Source organism: Hippocampus guttulatus, chromosome 21 (genome assembly GCF_054856545.1).
Source record: "Hippocampus guttulatus isolate MCC_2025c chromosome 21, RoL_Hgut_1.0, whole genome shotgun sequence".
NCBI classification, from domain to species: domain Eukaryota; kingdom Metazoa; phylum Chordata; class Actinopteri; order Syngnathiformes; family Syngnathidae; genus Hippocampus; species Hippocampus guttulatus.
Window position 1 is genome coordinate 3,674,576 of NC_141281.1, and position 14,534 is coordinate 3,689,109.

At 45.6% G+C, this 14,534-nt stretch overlaps 1 protein-coding gene and 1 long non-coding RNA gene across 2 annotated transcripts; one reads left to right on the forward strand and one right to left on the reverse strand.

The window, feature by feature from the left end:
• Window positions 1–3,660: 3,660 nt before the first annotated feature.
• On the forward strand, window positions 3,661–10,946 carry arxa (aristaless related homeobox a). Its single transcript, XM_086101403.1, has 5 exons — window positions 3,661–3,894; window positions 4,934–5,489; window positions 6,429–6,474; window positions 8,991–9,319; window positions 9,739–10,946. The coding sequence occupies exons 1-5, from the start codon at window positions 3,720–3,722 to the stop codon at window positions 9,998–10,000; spliced, it is 1,368 nt and encodes a 455-aa protein (XP_085957529.1). The 5' UTR covers window positions 3,661–3,719; the 3' UTR covers window positions 10,001–10,946.
• LOC147186757 (uncharacterized) lies at window positions 9,106–12,272 on the reverse strand. The gene is made up of 3 exons (XR_015098947.1): window positions 11,915–12,272; window positions 10,917–11,035; window positions 9,106–9,381 (listed from the first exon to the last, which is right to left on the reverse strand). It is a non-coding gene; the product is annotated as an uncharacterized LOC147186757 (long non-coding RNA).
• Window positions 12,273–14,534: the final 2,262 nt, after the last annotated feature.

A 14,534-nucleotide genomic window follows, 5' to 3' on the forward strand; every position in this document is an offset into this window, starting at 1 on the left:
TATACTCCTGTTGCGTCATTTATTATTTTCCTTACATAAGGGACAAATTATCGAGTCAGTTGAACGAAATTAGAGCTCTTTGTTTCCGATCAGAGCGCATTAGCACTGGAAATTACACATGATGGCTGCGTGCCTTTGTTGTCTCGCTCCGCGCCTGCCTGTCGCTCTCGACTCAGCACTAACAAAGTCATTAAATTGACTCCCTCTCGCACTCATTATGCGGCCTGTTAATAACCGCTAATTAACTTTGCGAACGTGCGCCTCCAAAGGCCTCCCTCCCTCCTCCCCTCCCCTCCTCAACACACTCACACCAGGCTCCCCCCTCCCTCCCCTCCGCTTCCTGCTTTGGCACCCCAGAGTGGGGCACTGTCCAATTATGTCATACATGGAGGACCAGAGGAGGCTGGATGGGTGATATGACATCATCGTGCCTGATCCAACCGGACCACTTGACATGCACCGACATTTGTTGCGATCACCTTGCAACGTGCAGGTGCACTTTTTTTTTTTTTTTGCTACTTCTACTGCATAATTTAGAAATAACATCACCATTGTTAAATATTCCTTCATTTTTACTTTTCATCTGTTCAATTCCTTCTAAAACATAGCCCTCCAAAGATAATATGATATGCATCTTGATATATTTCAAAGTGGAACGATTCGATTGGGTTCAATGTACCGTATACATACAAAGCCTACATACATACAGTATATACGTACATGCATACTCTGCATAAATGCATACGATACATAGTGTACACACACAAACTATCCATACATATGTGCATGAATGCATAGACTACATGCATACATTCATTTGGGGGGCGGGGGGGGGGCTGTTTTGCGAAAACCTGGTCTCCAGCTTGTTGCCTTTTTATTTTCCACCCAGAAGATGGCGCCAGTTGAATGACAAGCAGCGCAAACCCCTTTTCAAGGCTTGCCTGCTGTCACACCAATGATCCTTTTCATTTATTAGGTATACCCCATATTGGTCGAGAAATGTTTAACATTATCTCCCCAGAAATAAAGAATACATCATACGAGTCAGACATTTAGCTGTATACTGTATACGATATATGTTCATTTCCATCAATAAAAATGGAAGCTAATTAAAACAAACAATCATTGTAAATACAACATTCCATTCCGTGAAGCGAAACAACGTCAGAGCAATATTAGAAACAGCCCCTCTGTGCGATGCAGAGCAGTAGCCTCTAGACAACATCACTGCAAGTTACAACCACAAAAAAATAGAGAGTGCGCATCACGGAAGGGCTTTTTGTCACTGCCTCTCATATATCACATCATCTTTGCAAATTAAGTGTATTGCTATAGTGCGTGGTTTCTGCGTTTGCCGTATGTGCTAAAGTGATACTGAGCGGGCTCTCCACCTGCAAGCAGCTAAACGGAAAATTGGAAATGTGAAAATTGCACGCGTTCAGGCTATTCCTTTCTCCTCTAATGTATGCGCGTAATTAGTGCATTTAAACAAAGCGCGGATGTCCTGCTGCTCGAAATGGCGGCTGACATCTCTTTTTCCACAGGGGTAATAACAGTGCGCGGATAAATGAATCAAATTGTGGGCCGCAAATTACAGAGCGACTCTAACTACCCGTCTGCATCAGGCACGTTTGCTTGTGACCGCAAGAACATTTTATAGGCCTATTGTTATTACGCTCATTACATTGATTTGCCTGCAAATAAACAAGCTCGGAAGTTTAGAAGTTGCGGATGATTAGAATGTGACACCAGCACTGGTATGAGGACGCGCAGTCAAGAAAAGATGACATATACTCTCATTTCAATGTTGTCTCATCAGAAATTGGAAGGGGCAGTTGTGTTTGTTTAAATGCAACCCGATCAAAATCAAAAAGTGAAGCTTTCACTAATCTGAGCAGTCATACACTCACACACACGCAAAAGATTTTTAAAAAATGTGACCCGACTGAAATAAAGACAAAATTGGGAATTATGAGCAATTTTCTGGACATTGTGCCGTCTTTCTTCTATACGGAGACAGATCGGAGGGGAAGGCGACAAGCAAAGAAAGAAAGGGGGCAGAGTAAATTGCAGCTTGCTCAAGTTTTTGGATTGAATTCTGAAAATGATCCTTTTAACAGTGATGGGCTCTGAGGCGAGGATGGAGGTCACGTCGCCATTCACAGCGGGTTAAATAGACTTTCATTTAAAATTACATTCTCTATCTAAAGCGCCTCCACCCCACCCCTCCACCCCCCGACCATGCACGGTGAAGTCCCCGTGTGCAATCCCGTCTTCCCTTGCGGCACCTCATCACCCTCACTATATAAGTCTCCGGCAGAGAGCATGCAGAGTGACGGACATGCACATGCGTCACATTCTCTACATATACTGCTTAATGGCTATCATCCAGCCATCCATCCATTTTCAACAGCGCTTATCCTGAACAGGGCCGCGGGGAGTTGCTGAAGCCCATCCCAGCTGACTTCGGGCGGAAGGGAGACTACACCCTGAACTGGTCGTCAGCCAGTAACAGGCTACGTACAAAGCACGCACACGACTCAGGCGTGTGTGCCACGATACACATCAGGGAAATCTTATCATTCTTAAAAAAAAAAAGTCAAGCAATTACTTACAATCACATGGTGGACAGTATTTCATCCGGGACACCGTCTGGAAAAAAAAGTATTACGAATCAAAATTTAACACAAAATGACGTACGATGGCGATGAATATTAAGTTATGTTTATTGAATGAATATCCACGTTATTGCTGCAACACTTTTAAATTCAAGTCGTACTGCGAGGCATGGCCATATGCAAGATATTTTTCTATTCGTGTTTTGCATTGTTAGGAGTTTTTCAAGCTAAATCATATGTACTGGGCAAACAACAGCGGTACTCGGTAATTTATTGAATAGTCACACGATATGAGCAGACGTCCGAGATGCCAATCTGGACTCAGAAATGGTGTGAAAGGATCTATTTAGATTATTAAGAAGTCTGAGGTAACGGAAAAAAAGCTCATGAACTAAAAAAAAAAACCGTTACAATTTTATTATTATTATTATTATTATTCCCCAATGCACGGGCACTTTCAAACACCTATTTATTCTTTTTGTAAACGAGTTTTAGTGTGTGTCTGTGTGTGTGTGTGTGTGTGTGTGTGTGTGTATGAATATATATATATTGTATATATTATTAACATTCTTCATTCTTTTGAATAAAAGGGGTCATTTTTGTGGTCGTTACTTGGCGAAAATATTTGGGACAATATCACAAAAAGCATCCCAAAGTAACTTTTGAATGAGGATCTCTGCACAACAGGTGTTTGATCCTTAAAATTCGATTTTTTTTTAATTGGTCTCAGTTCACCGAAGGGGTAAAAAAAATCCCAACTAAAAAGATAGACGAGAACGTTTGAATCGGAATCAAAGTAGAAATGAGATAAAGGTTCATTCCGTGTGGTGTAAAGGAGTCCATGTCAGCGTTTGTCGCCTTCCCCTCAAATTAACCTTAATGTAAAATATATAAAGCTGCTCTTGCGAGTCTCCCTCGACACACACGCGCTAAGCCTGTCGACCAATCAGGAGGCGCCCGCACCGAGCCAGCACGTGCGTGTTCGCGAGCGTGTGCGCGTGTGACAGAACTGTGGAGGAGCAGCCGCGAGGTGCGAGGCAGGCGAGCCCCGTCTTGTGCGCCCGCCAGACGACACACTCAAGTGGCCGGAGAAGAGTCGACATGAGCGGCCACTTTGACGAGGACGTCCGCGAAAGGGCCGAGAGAAAGGGCAGCAAGTCCCCCACGCTGCTCTCCTCCTACTGCATTGACAGCATTCTGGGCCGCCGCAGCCCGTGCAGGGTCCGTCTCATTAGCACACTGCCAGCCAGAGGGGAGCTGGACAAGGCGTCGGAGGGTACGTTAATTTTCTAAAACTATACTGCACCGGTAAATTTGTTAACATAAAGGTGACAAGACCGGTTTTAAGAGGTTTTTTTTTGTCAAAACATGACACCTAAATATGTCTTTTTACACGACAGTATTGCCCTGTTGTTAAGTGCCCTTGTAGGAAGTGGAGCTACAGTATATTTATTTGATCGGATATTTTTTTTTAAATGAAGTTAATAATTGTTCACAATTACATTGTTATCCGCGCAAAAAAACAGCAAATGACTTCACATGAATTTGATAGTTTTAGACAAATAATATTTCTTATTGTGTCTTGGCTATGCTGCGGCGATGTTGGCGTTGGATTTAAAATGGGGGCATATTGACTAACTGGTCCCTAGAATATACTTGGTGTTACGTTTAGTCCTTGAGAATAGCCACATAAACTCATCTGACAACTACCGATTGTTGATCAGGTTTTTCAATCCACTGGTGAAAAGTTGGCAAGTAAAAGCTAGATTTTTAAATTGAGTATTGAGAACTTGACTATAACAGTAAACAAAAATAGATAGCTCCAGTGAGTGTGTTGTTTTGCTTTAGACCGAAGAAAAATACCCAAGAAATTAGTTTTGAGATCTTTGGTGGAGGGTGGGCTGAGAGATGAATCAAGTAGTACACGTTAAATATTTTATTTTAATTTATCCCACTATATTCCCTCAATGGAAAATCCGTTTTACACGATTTTGTGCGCACACTACACGTAGAAGCAAATCACGCAACACGCAGCCATACATACAACGAGAGATGCCGGAGTGAAAGGGTGGCGATGCCTTGCTCAAGGGAACCTCGACAGGAGCTAAGTAGCACATTAGGATCTTTGGACAATTTTTTAAAGCGGAATTTTAACTGTGATTCTCTAGTTCCAAAGGCCAAGACCAAAGCGACGAGGGGCAAAAACGTATCATTTTCATCCACAATTTTATTGCAATCCGCCGTCAGATTATTATTATTATTATTTTACGTCGCTCGGGATCGCGTTCTGTGAATTAACGCGCTTTTCCGATCAGGGCCGACCAAAGAGCTTTCCCTGAGCGCCGACATGCATCTGCCCCCGAAGCTGCGCCGCCTGTACGGCCCCGGAGGCAAGTACCTCCAGGAGCAGGCGGACAAGCTGGACCGCGAGCGGCTCCTCCTGGAAGGCGCCGCCGAGAGCCTCAAGATCATACAGGCGCCGCAGGTGAGCATCAGCCGCAGCAAGTCGTACAGGGAGAACGCGACCCTGAGTCGGCCCGAAGGCGAGCGGAGCCCCGGCGAGGGCTCGGAGGACGGCGGCGCGCCGGGCATGGTGGAGCTCGGCACCTTAAAGTTCGACGAGGACGCGGTGAAGACGGAGGAGGAGAGCTGCGGGGACGCGGCCGCGAGCCCGTCGCCCAAAGACGACGAGAGGGAGGGCTTGAACGCCGGCGACGGGGAGGACAGCGTGTGTCTGTCGGCGGGCAGCGACTCCGAGGAGGGCATGATGAAGCGCAAGCAGAGACGATACAGGACTACCTTCACCAGTTACCAGCTGGAGGAGCTGGAGAGGGCTTTCCAAAAGACGCACTACCCCGACGTCTTCACCAGGTAACGCCATGATTTCATTCGCCTCGCCTTTATTGTGAGTGACTGCAAACCAACTCAGTTTGCCTCATGCCAATTGTCCTTGATTGGCTATTCTTTATATTTATTGTAGAAGTGTTATTATTTGCGGCAAAAATAAGTGTGTGCGTTTTTCACATTGTTCTCATTATGGGCATTATCACAAATACAACAGATTGTATGATAATACTCGAACGACTTAATTAGAATCTGTTCTCGTAATTTCAAAATAATAACAATAATAATATAAAAATACTTCCCAAACGTAAAAAAAATACACTTCAAAAACGGGCACATTAAAAAACCCTTGAGAGTAAATTAATAAATACAACTGCTGAGAGCAATAGCCGATGGTGCAAGCGCAATTTTAAGAATTATTTGGCATGTGTGTTGTAAATTTATTGTATTATGGAATGTGAATTACACGCGAATATAAATGTGTTTATTAAGATTTTGATGTGACTTCGAGAATTGATCCAGCCTCTTTTATGGCCTGAAAAAAAATCAATCTTTTTTTTTTTTTTTTTTGCAGCGTTTCTACTGGGATTACAGTATTCATATTTTCACAGTGTACTTTGTGGATTTAATTTGAGGTGCATCTGAAGGGGAGCTTCAATTGCTTTTGTGCGTGGCAGACTCGTTTGGATGTCATTATTCCAGCCATTATGTTGTTACTGTGACAGGGCCAGGATGGAGGGGGGGGGGCGATCTAACAATCACGAGGCCTATTTCCACCTATTGCAGACAGGGAAAATAGAACATGTGCAATGATGTATTTTATTTCTAGCAAGTAGGATAAGAAAAAGAAAAATGAAAAGAATCAAGGCTATTTTGCCGCCTGTATTGTTGACGGGGTACAACAGGTCGGGACAAAACAATCCAAAACGTTGATTTTTTTTTCCTGCTTTGCTCTTTTATTTGCAGGGAAGAGCTCGCCATGCGTTTGGATCTGACCGAAGCCCGAGTCCAAGTAGGTGTCTTTATCTCTAATGTTTAATATCCAACAACAACTGGCCTCCCACGTTTAGTCAAGACGTCGCAACCCACTTGAATTGGAAAAATCCAAATCTCTCCATGTGGAAAACATGGATGCATTCAAATAGTCAGACGTCACACGCGTTCCAGATAGAATTAACGAACATAATTAAGCATCTGTTTTCAAGTCAGACACTGACAGATGATATAAAAACATCTCCCAGTGTGATGCGCTTGGACAATATTACAATGAAATGAATACTGCTGCATGACCGTGTCCAGCAAAAGTGAGAATGAGCACCTGTTTTCACACAGTGCCTGGGTCATTATGATCTGTCCAGGTGGTCAAAATGGCAACGGCCTTCTTTTCAGTAAAATAAACAAAACATCCAAAACTGTATGCCTGATACGATTTCCAGTTCTGATTAGCCGAAGCTTCCGGATATATGTGCGTCGGTGATGAAAGGAGCAATTAGAGGCGGTCATTTATGACTGTAAAACGTGTTTAAGGGGGGAGGGGGGCGACAGCAATGCGCGTGCTCGACAAGGGCCACTTCCGGTTATTGGTGCTTTATCTCGCGCGTGATCGCTCTTTAGCGGCAATTAAGCGATTCGGAAAGCGCTCACTTAGTGTGCGAGTAAACATATTGTCGGGACGAGGCGGTGTTTGGATTCCCATCAGAAGGAAGGGGGGGGGGGCGTTAGTGCTATTTGATTTCCTATTCTGTGATTGCGATACGACCTGCATTGATCCCATGCGTGGCACTTGGGAGCGAATGAGAAGCCATTAAAGGTGTTTGTTCCTACCTCCTGCACCCCCCTCCTCTCTCCTCCTCTCCCTTGCGCCAGTGCACTGAAAGCGTGCGCATGCATGCCCAAAGCGGGGGCTCATAACCACAGAGACAGTTCAAACAGGGCTGGCGGGTCAATGGCCGACGGTGATACAACAGATGTCTCTTTAGGGGGCTGTAGGTGAACAAATCACTTAGCGGGCGCCATCAGGAGGTGATAAAAACTCATAAATTCCCCAGGGGCTGTGTAATGCTAAACAGCCCTCTGGGAATCGTGCGCGAGAGTGTGTGCGCGCACTGTCGCTGTCGCTCAATCACTTTGCTCCTGTTGACGTTTTGCTCTTTGTGCGCCTGCAGTGCAAACTGGCCAGCAGCGAGAGTGGGTGCGTGGGAAAGTTAAATACTCCCACTTGCTCGACATGGCTTTCAAGAATTTCATTTAAAGCGCATTAATTGTCATTGGAGCCAGTTCAGCGGCAATTTTGTGGGTCTACGGTCAACAGAGCTTTTAATTACCTCAACCGCCCCCTCCATCCCGAGGCAGGCAACAAAAACGGGGTTTAATTGGACAGAAAGTAGATTTAAGGGGGCTGTTCGTTGGCACGGTTTACCTTGCGCGTAATTACCGCCATTCTAGTCCTTCACCTGAAAAGGGCGACGGCGTTCAATATTCTTCGAGGCAATAAATCAAAGTTGTTGTAGTAAATGAACAAACATTGAAAAAAAGCATTTTTTGGTGAGCAAAATATAAAGTCACAAAAAGGCTTGTAAAAACGAAAACTGACTGAAACGACATCTTACCTTTATAAAATTAACTATAACTATAGCAAATATGTCCGTTTTTGTTTTTTTTTCAAATAATATCATCAATGAGCTTTCGGAGTTCATTTTAGATTAGTTATAGATCGGTACTGCTGTATGTGCGTATAAAAGAAGGCTGGTCAAACAGTCGTTTGAAAATTGAATATATATATATATATATATATACACTGTATATATATATTTTTTGTTTTGTTTTGTTTTTTTGCATTGAATCACATCAAATGACACTATATATATATATATAACGTTTTTGCATTGAATCACATCAAATGACACTATATATATATATATATATATATATATATATATATATATATATATATATATAGTCATTTGATGTGATTCAATGCAAAAACGTTTGGGAAAATAGCACATTGACAATAAGATCCTCTGTTTTGATTGGCGCTGTCAGAGAAGTGTTCATTTAACAATTACCGGTATTTGTTTGTGTGTGGATGTGAATGTGGATGACATCATAGTGAGGAGGTGTTTATTATATTTTGGTGACACTCTTATTAGGGACAACAGATGATAAAAGCCATGTTACCGGGATAGTTTTATACCAGCAATTTAAAGTATAGCATTTTTATCGGCAGATTTTTACCTTTTCCCAAACAGCTGACTTGTGTTGTTTCCCATTTGCTGGGCATGTGCACACATGGGACCTCAGTGGTGCTTAACCTTGTGACCTGGATGAAAACAAAAAAATTCTATTTGCTGCAGCCCATTTTTAACGTCTTGACTCATCAGCGTATCCTGTTTTTTCTTTCTTTCAAATATTGTGAATAATTTGGTGGACGGTTACCCTTTTTTGGGGCTGGAACACCTGTTGCCAAAAATGTGTCTGAATATATCAAAAAATAACGGGGCTTGAATTACCTTGCTTGTGTTCCTCCAGGTGTGGTTTCAGAACCGTAGGGCCAAGTGGAGGAAACGCGAAAAGGCGGGGGTGCAAGGCCACCCAGCAGGCCTGCCCTTCCCGGGCCCTCTGGCTGCAGGTCACCCTCTCAGCCACTACCTGGAGGGAGGCCCCTTCCCGCCTCACCCGCACCCCGCCCTCGAGTCGGCATGGACGGCGGCCGCAGCCGCCGCCGCCTTCCCCGGCCTCGTCCCGCCACACCACAACGGTTCCGCGCCTCCTCTGGCCACCCCGCTCGGCCTGGGCACTTTCCTGGGCACGGCCGCCATGTTTCGCCACCCGGCTTTCATGGGGCCGACTTTTGGGAGGTGAGCTTCATCTGTTCTATTTCTATTCACTCATGCACAGAGCACTTTCTGCGGAGGTCACCCTAGAAACGACAACAAGCGCCCTGACTGATGACAGATGCTTCCGCACTTTGCCATTTATCTCGGGGCCCCTGATTAGAAATGTGTTTCGCTGGTAACCATTCGCAGTGTGGTGTGTAATCACTGCCAAATGTCTTAATAAATTAACCAAATGTGCGATCTCGCAAAACAAGCTGTGAAGGGGGCTGACACCGCAAACACCACATGTCACAATTAGCTCCTCATTTGCCGCGAGGGACACTGAAAGCCTTAATTAAGGGGAAACGTGTCTTCTGCCACCACACTTTTCTGTTATTACGCCAAAGGAGGTTCGGGTCGGGGATGAATTGAAAGCACATCTATCCCTGCGTCGCATGCAGGCTCTTCTCCACTATGGGTCCTCTGACCAGCGCTTCCGCCGCCGCGGCGCTCCTGCGGCAGCCCGCCCCCGCCGTCGACAGCGCCCATCCGACCACCCTCCTCCCAGACCCGACCCCTGCTTCCGCCCCCTCGTCCTCAGCTGCGGCGGACCGTCGAGCCTCCAGCATCGCCGCCCTGCGCCTCAAGGCCAAGGAACACTCGGCTCAGCTCACCCAGATCAACATCCTGCCCCCCGGCGCAGCGGGGAAGGAGGTGTGCTGAACCTATCGAGGCCTCCCTCTCCCATTCGATGATATCCCTGCCACTCCGAACGTTGGAGCTCTTTGACCCCCAACATAGTAGCACGACCAAAGTCGCACAAACACTGATGAAAAACACAAGACGCACTGAGCGAGAGTGATACCTTGTCAGACTCTCTGGCCACTGCAATCTAATGAGATCCCGAACCGGAATGTGTCATGTCCCCCCCCCCCCCCCCCCAAAAAAAAAACTGTCCTTACAAGGACAAACACCGTCACAGATGTGATCATTCAAAATACAAAATAAATACACAGTATATGACATTTCTACAATTTTGGGTAGATTAGGAGTCAAATTCTGAACTAAAACAGCTCTACACTACAGCCACTGCATTAATAAAAAAAAAACAACATATTGTGACATGAATAGCAGACTCTCATTCAAAAATGAACACTATCCTTATAGAGAATTAGACTGATTTAGTTTGATAGTTTTTGTTCCAGATCTCATTAGATTGTTCAGACGTACCTCAAATTTTCCGGCCATGTCTCAACTTCAACCAAAAGTCATGGGCTGCATACATAACCGGGCCTGCCAATCCAATTTTCAAAACAATTTGCTCACGAGTTGCATTGTCATTTTCCCCCCCCCCCCCCGAGAATCAGCATGGCCCACAGACGACCAATGGCTCCCCACGCTTGACTTAAGAATGTCATGAAAAAGCACCGCAACAACTGACGTGAAGCTGAAGGAGATCAAATGTCACTAAATTGTGAAGCGTGTGTTCAAAGAAAGCGATCCAAAAAGAATCACCCAAACAAACGGGATCGCTGTGCTACTTGAGTTCCTGTGAAGGTTGAGCCAGTGCCACAAACACCACCGCGCCGACAACCCGTCCAGCCACCCACCCAGAACCAAAGGAAAACGGTCCACAGACCTGACTTAAGTCTTCTCTGCAAGCACGACTCCTCTCCCGCTGCTCAGCAGTCCTCAGGCCACACACGGTGTCCGGTCCGGCCTCAGGAGACACCGGCCGAGCCGGGACCTCTCGAAAGACTGCGTGAAAGAAAGCTGTACATATTGTGTCAAGAAGGAAGACAAAAAACAAAACAACAACAAAAAAAGTGATCCATTTTCAAAAGAGAAGTGTGTGTATATTTCAGGAGGCCATGTTTTGATAATTTGCACTCGGTGTAGTGTGTGATGAATGTCGCCCTGTGTAGAACTCCATCTGTGTTTCATCAATTATTCGATTTTTACATCATTGTTTATGTCCAGGCGTTCCCCCCTCCCCATATGAACTGAAAAGTCTAATCTGCGTAATTGACCTCCTTCTTCTTCTTTTGGCATTCGGGGCTGAAATGACGTGAAATATTATAGAACTATTAATAAAAAGTGTTATGAGGAGACGCTGATTTTTGTTGGGGAGCAGAGATGTGTTTGGCTGCGACGCGCTGCGTAGCGTGGGGCAAACAAAGTGGGCGACATATTTCAGTTGCGTCTCTCCTCTTGAGGCGAGTTGACAAAATAGAGAGCATATATTCATGAGCCTAATCCCCGACGTGTGAAAGGAGGCACAAAGGCGAGGGGTTTTCAATTAGATCCAGCACTTTAGCTGGGCGGGTGGCGACAAAACTTCCTTGAAAAAAGGCTTAGAGCCGCTAAATTGGTCTTAACATCTGTAATGCCCTGTCGCTGGAAGTGAGTCCTCTTTGTCATTAATGAAGTAACAAACCACTTCATCAGTCGCCTTTCACGCACATACACCTCTCGCATGGTTAATTCCCCACCCAAATCCGCCCAATTCTCCCTGCTCAACCCCCCTCCCACCCACCCAAGAGGATCTTACTTGATGCGGTGACTATTACAGCAATCAATGCGCATTCTCCTCCGTTTGACCCATCTTTGGTGCCCGTGTAAATCGCGTGAAATTACCCTGAGGATTAATTTCGTCCCTCTTTTGATTGAATGCCGTCGTGAAAAAGCCTCTTCGTCTTCCTCCGGTGGACTTGTTTTGCAGGTCCGACACCTGTTAATCACTCAATTTACTCCAAACAAGAGGGTTTCAGAACACAGCTGACAAGTAGGGGAAGAGTTAGATTTGCCAAATTACTTGCCATGTCTTCACAGATTCACACAGGCTTCATGCAGGGGACACACCTGCTGCAAAACAATCGTCCATATACCCACAAACACATTACATATACACGCACACACAGATACACAACAGTGATCGTGAAGTTGCAATACACAATAAATCACTAAAAGCAACAGACAAAACAATAAACCGCAGCAAATCACAACAAATAACTAAATATCCAAAAACCCAAGAAATAACAAAACAAAACAGCATAATCAAACAACACACATGAGCAATACGTCACAGATCATTTGACAATACTCACAGGCAAATATTCATGATCCTTTGTGAAGAAAAACCCAAATTTTACATTAATAAGCAATTGTGACCGTCACAATGTTGTGTAGCCACGTTTATATTATCCCCCCCCCCATATACTAAATCGTTGTACATTGAACATCCGAAATGTTCGTCGTTTGCGCATTGGAAAGTGACACCCTGCGTCTTTTTAACTCCATAAACTTCAGCTTTACAGAGACAATGTCTGTTGTGCATGTGGCACAACGTACGAAATGCCCACAATCGCGTGCCACACAGGTTTGTCCAGGTGTCCCTCCCACTGGATGCCCCACGCCGACCCCTCCCTCACACCTATTTGTGGACTTGATTTGACCCCTGATTTGGATTCTCGGGCCCACATCTTTCACACCACGTCCCTAGCAGAGAGGAGAATAGGCCCAATCACTCCACGGCCTCAGCTGGATCAGTCGCCACTCACTCAGTCGCTGGGAGAGGAGCTTCCAATGCGCTTTGATGAACGGCCCCCGCTCCCCGACGTCGCCTCCCTTCCCCGGGCCCCGTGAAAGAGCTGAATAGCGGGGCCGCGGCACTCCGCTCCCCTCTCGGGTTGCCCCTTAATTCCTCGTCTCCCTTGCTCTCATCCAATTAGCTCCGTGTATTAAGCGGTTTATCGTCTCATAACCGCCCTTTCAGCTCCAACAAGGGAGACACTTTGCAATAGGACCGGCTCTCCTTTTGACACCCTCTCGGCCGCTTGTCGTTCCAGCGCGCTATGAATAACAGCCACAGAATGGAGGACTAATTCCCTCATCAAAGCCTACCTTGTCCATCGCTGGTCAAAACGACAAGCAATAAAGCTTAACACCATAATACAAAGAGACTTGTTCGACCTTATTAGCTTTAGTGGGGTCGAATTAATGCGAGGGACTCCATTTGGCTGGTTTACAGCAGACCGGGACAAAACAAGAACCTCGCCGCTCGGTGAGAATGGCAGGCCTCTGCTATTTATCTTCAAAGAGCAAAAAAAAAAAAAAAAAAAAAAGAAAAGAATCAAATCAAACAGGCTGAGCAGCTGGAGGAGACGATAGAATCAAATAAAGATGTAAAGTTCCTGCAACTTAAATACACTTGCGCTGGGTGGCGCGCAGCATGTTCGATTCCTTGTGAATCGTGATTTAAGTGCTCGGTCCACTTCAGGCTGCCTTTGTGGCTCACAATGGTTTCAAGTGATTTGTGAGGCGGGTAGAGTTTATGCAAATGTCAACAGCAGAACAGTGTTTGAACAGGGAATCGATTGAATGTATTAACAGCGAATTGTTGATGGGAAACGCGAGAACACTTTCACCGCAACACAGGAAATCCAACCCGATTGCGGCGAATAACCAGATATACCATTATGGACGCCCGAATAGCCGAACGACATCAAACAGCTGTATCGATAAGAATACGGCTCCGTTTTGATTGGCACCCTCGGAGGTGGTGGTGGTGGTGCAGAGGCACTTTGCGGTGGTGTACAAGGAATCAGACAATGCCCCTTCCCAACGGTGCAATGGGGACATGCAGTTAGGAAGCGGGCATTTTCCCTTCGGATAATCCACTTCAAAGAAAAGCCCCATGATTTCTATTATTTTTTGGATAAATGAGGCTTTGCAAGGGAGGAAGGAAGTCTTCCCGCTCAGTGGACACTTCATGAGGTACACCTGATGTCATGATTAAAATAATTGAACTTGACAATAAAATCTTTGAAGTCAAGATGGCGCCCGAGTAGGCAGCCGTCAGCAAGTGCTCTCATGAGCCTTGCTTTTTTTTGTTGTTTTTGTGTTTGTTTTGTCACTTTGTGTTTGTTGTTACGTCGTGTGGACCTGATGTGGACTTTTTTCAGCATTTTTTGGCCACGACATTCATCAAGGAGGAGACTGTGCTCGGTGGTTGCGCCTTCTCGGCAGCATGGGTATACCAGCACTGTTTTTGACTGGGAGGAATGTCGGCGCCATTTGACTGTCGTTGCTGGACAGTCCGGTGCGCTTGTGTCTTGCGCCTGTAATGGGCAGCATTTTTCACAGCCCCGCTTTGTTCAGCGGAGAGATCGGTGCTGTTGAACGGTCTGCGGCTGGATGGATGTAAGGCTTGAGGAGCCGACGATGAGAAGAAAGGAGCGTTAGCGCGGAGCGCCGA

Bases quoted from the DNA above. Each gene is read 5' to 3' on its own strand.
- arxa (XM_086101403.1), top strand. From the start codon at position 3,720: ATGAGCGGCCACTTTGACGAGGACGTCCGCGAAAGGGCCGAGAGAAAG. The intron at 5,490-6,428 runs GTAACGCCATGA...TTTTATTTGCAG, and splicing joins TACCCCGACGTCTTCACCAG to GGAAGAGCTCGCCATGCGTT. The intron at 9,320-9,738 runs GTGAGCTTCATC...CGTCGCATGCAG, and splicing joins ATGGGGCCGACTTTTGGGAG to GCTCTTCTCCACTATGGGTC.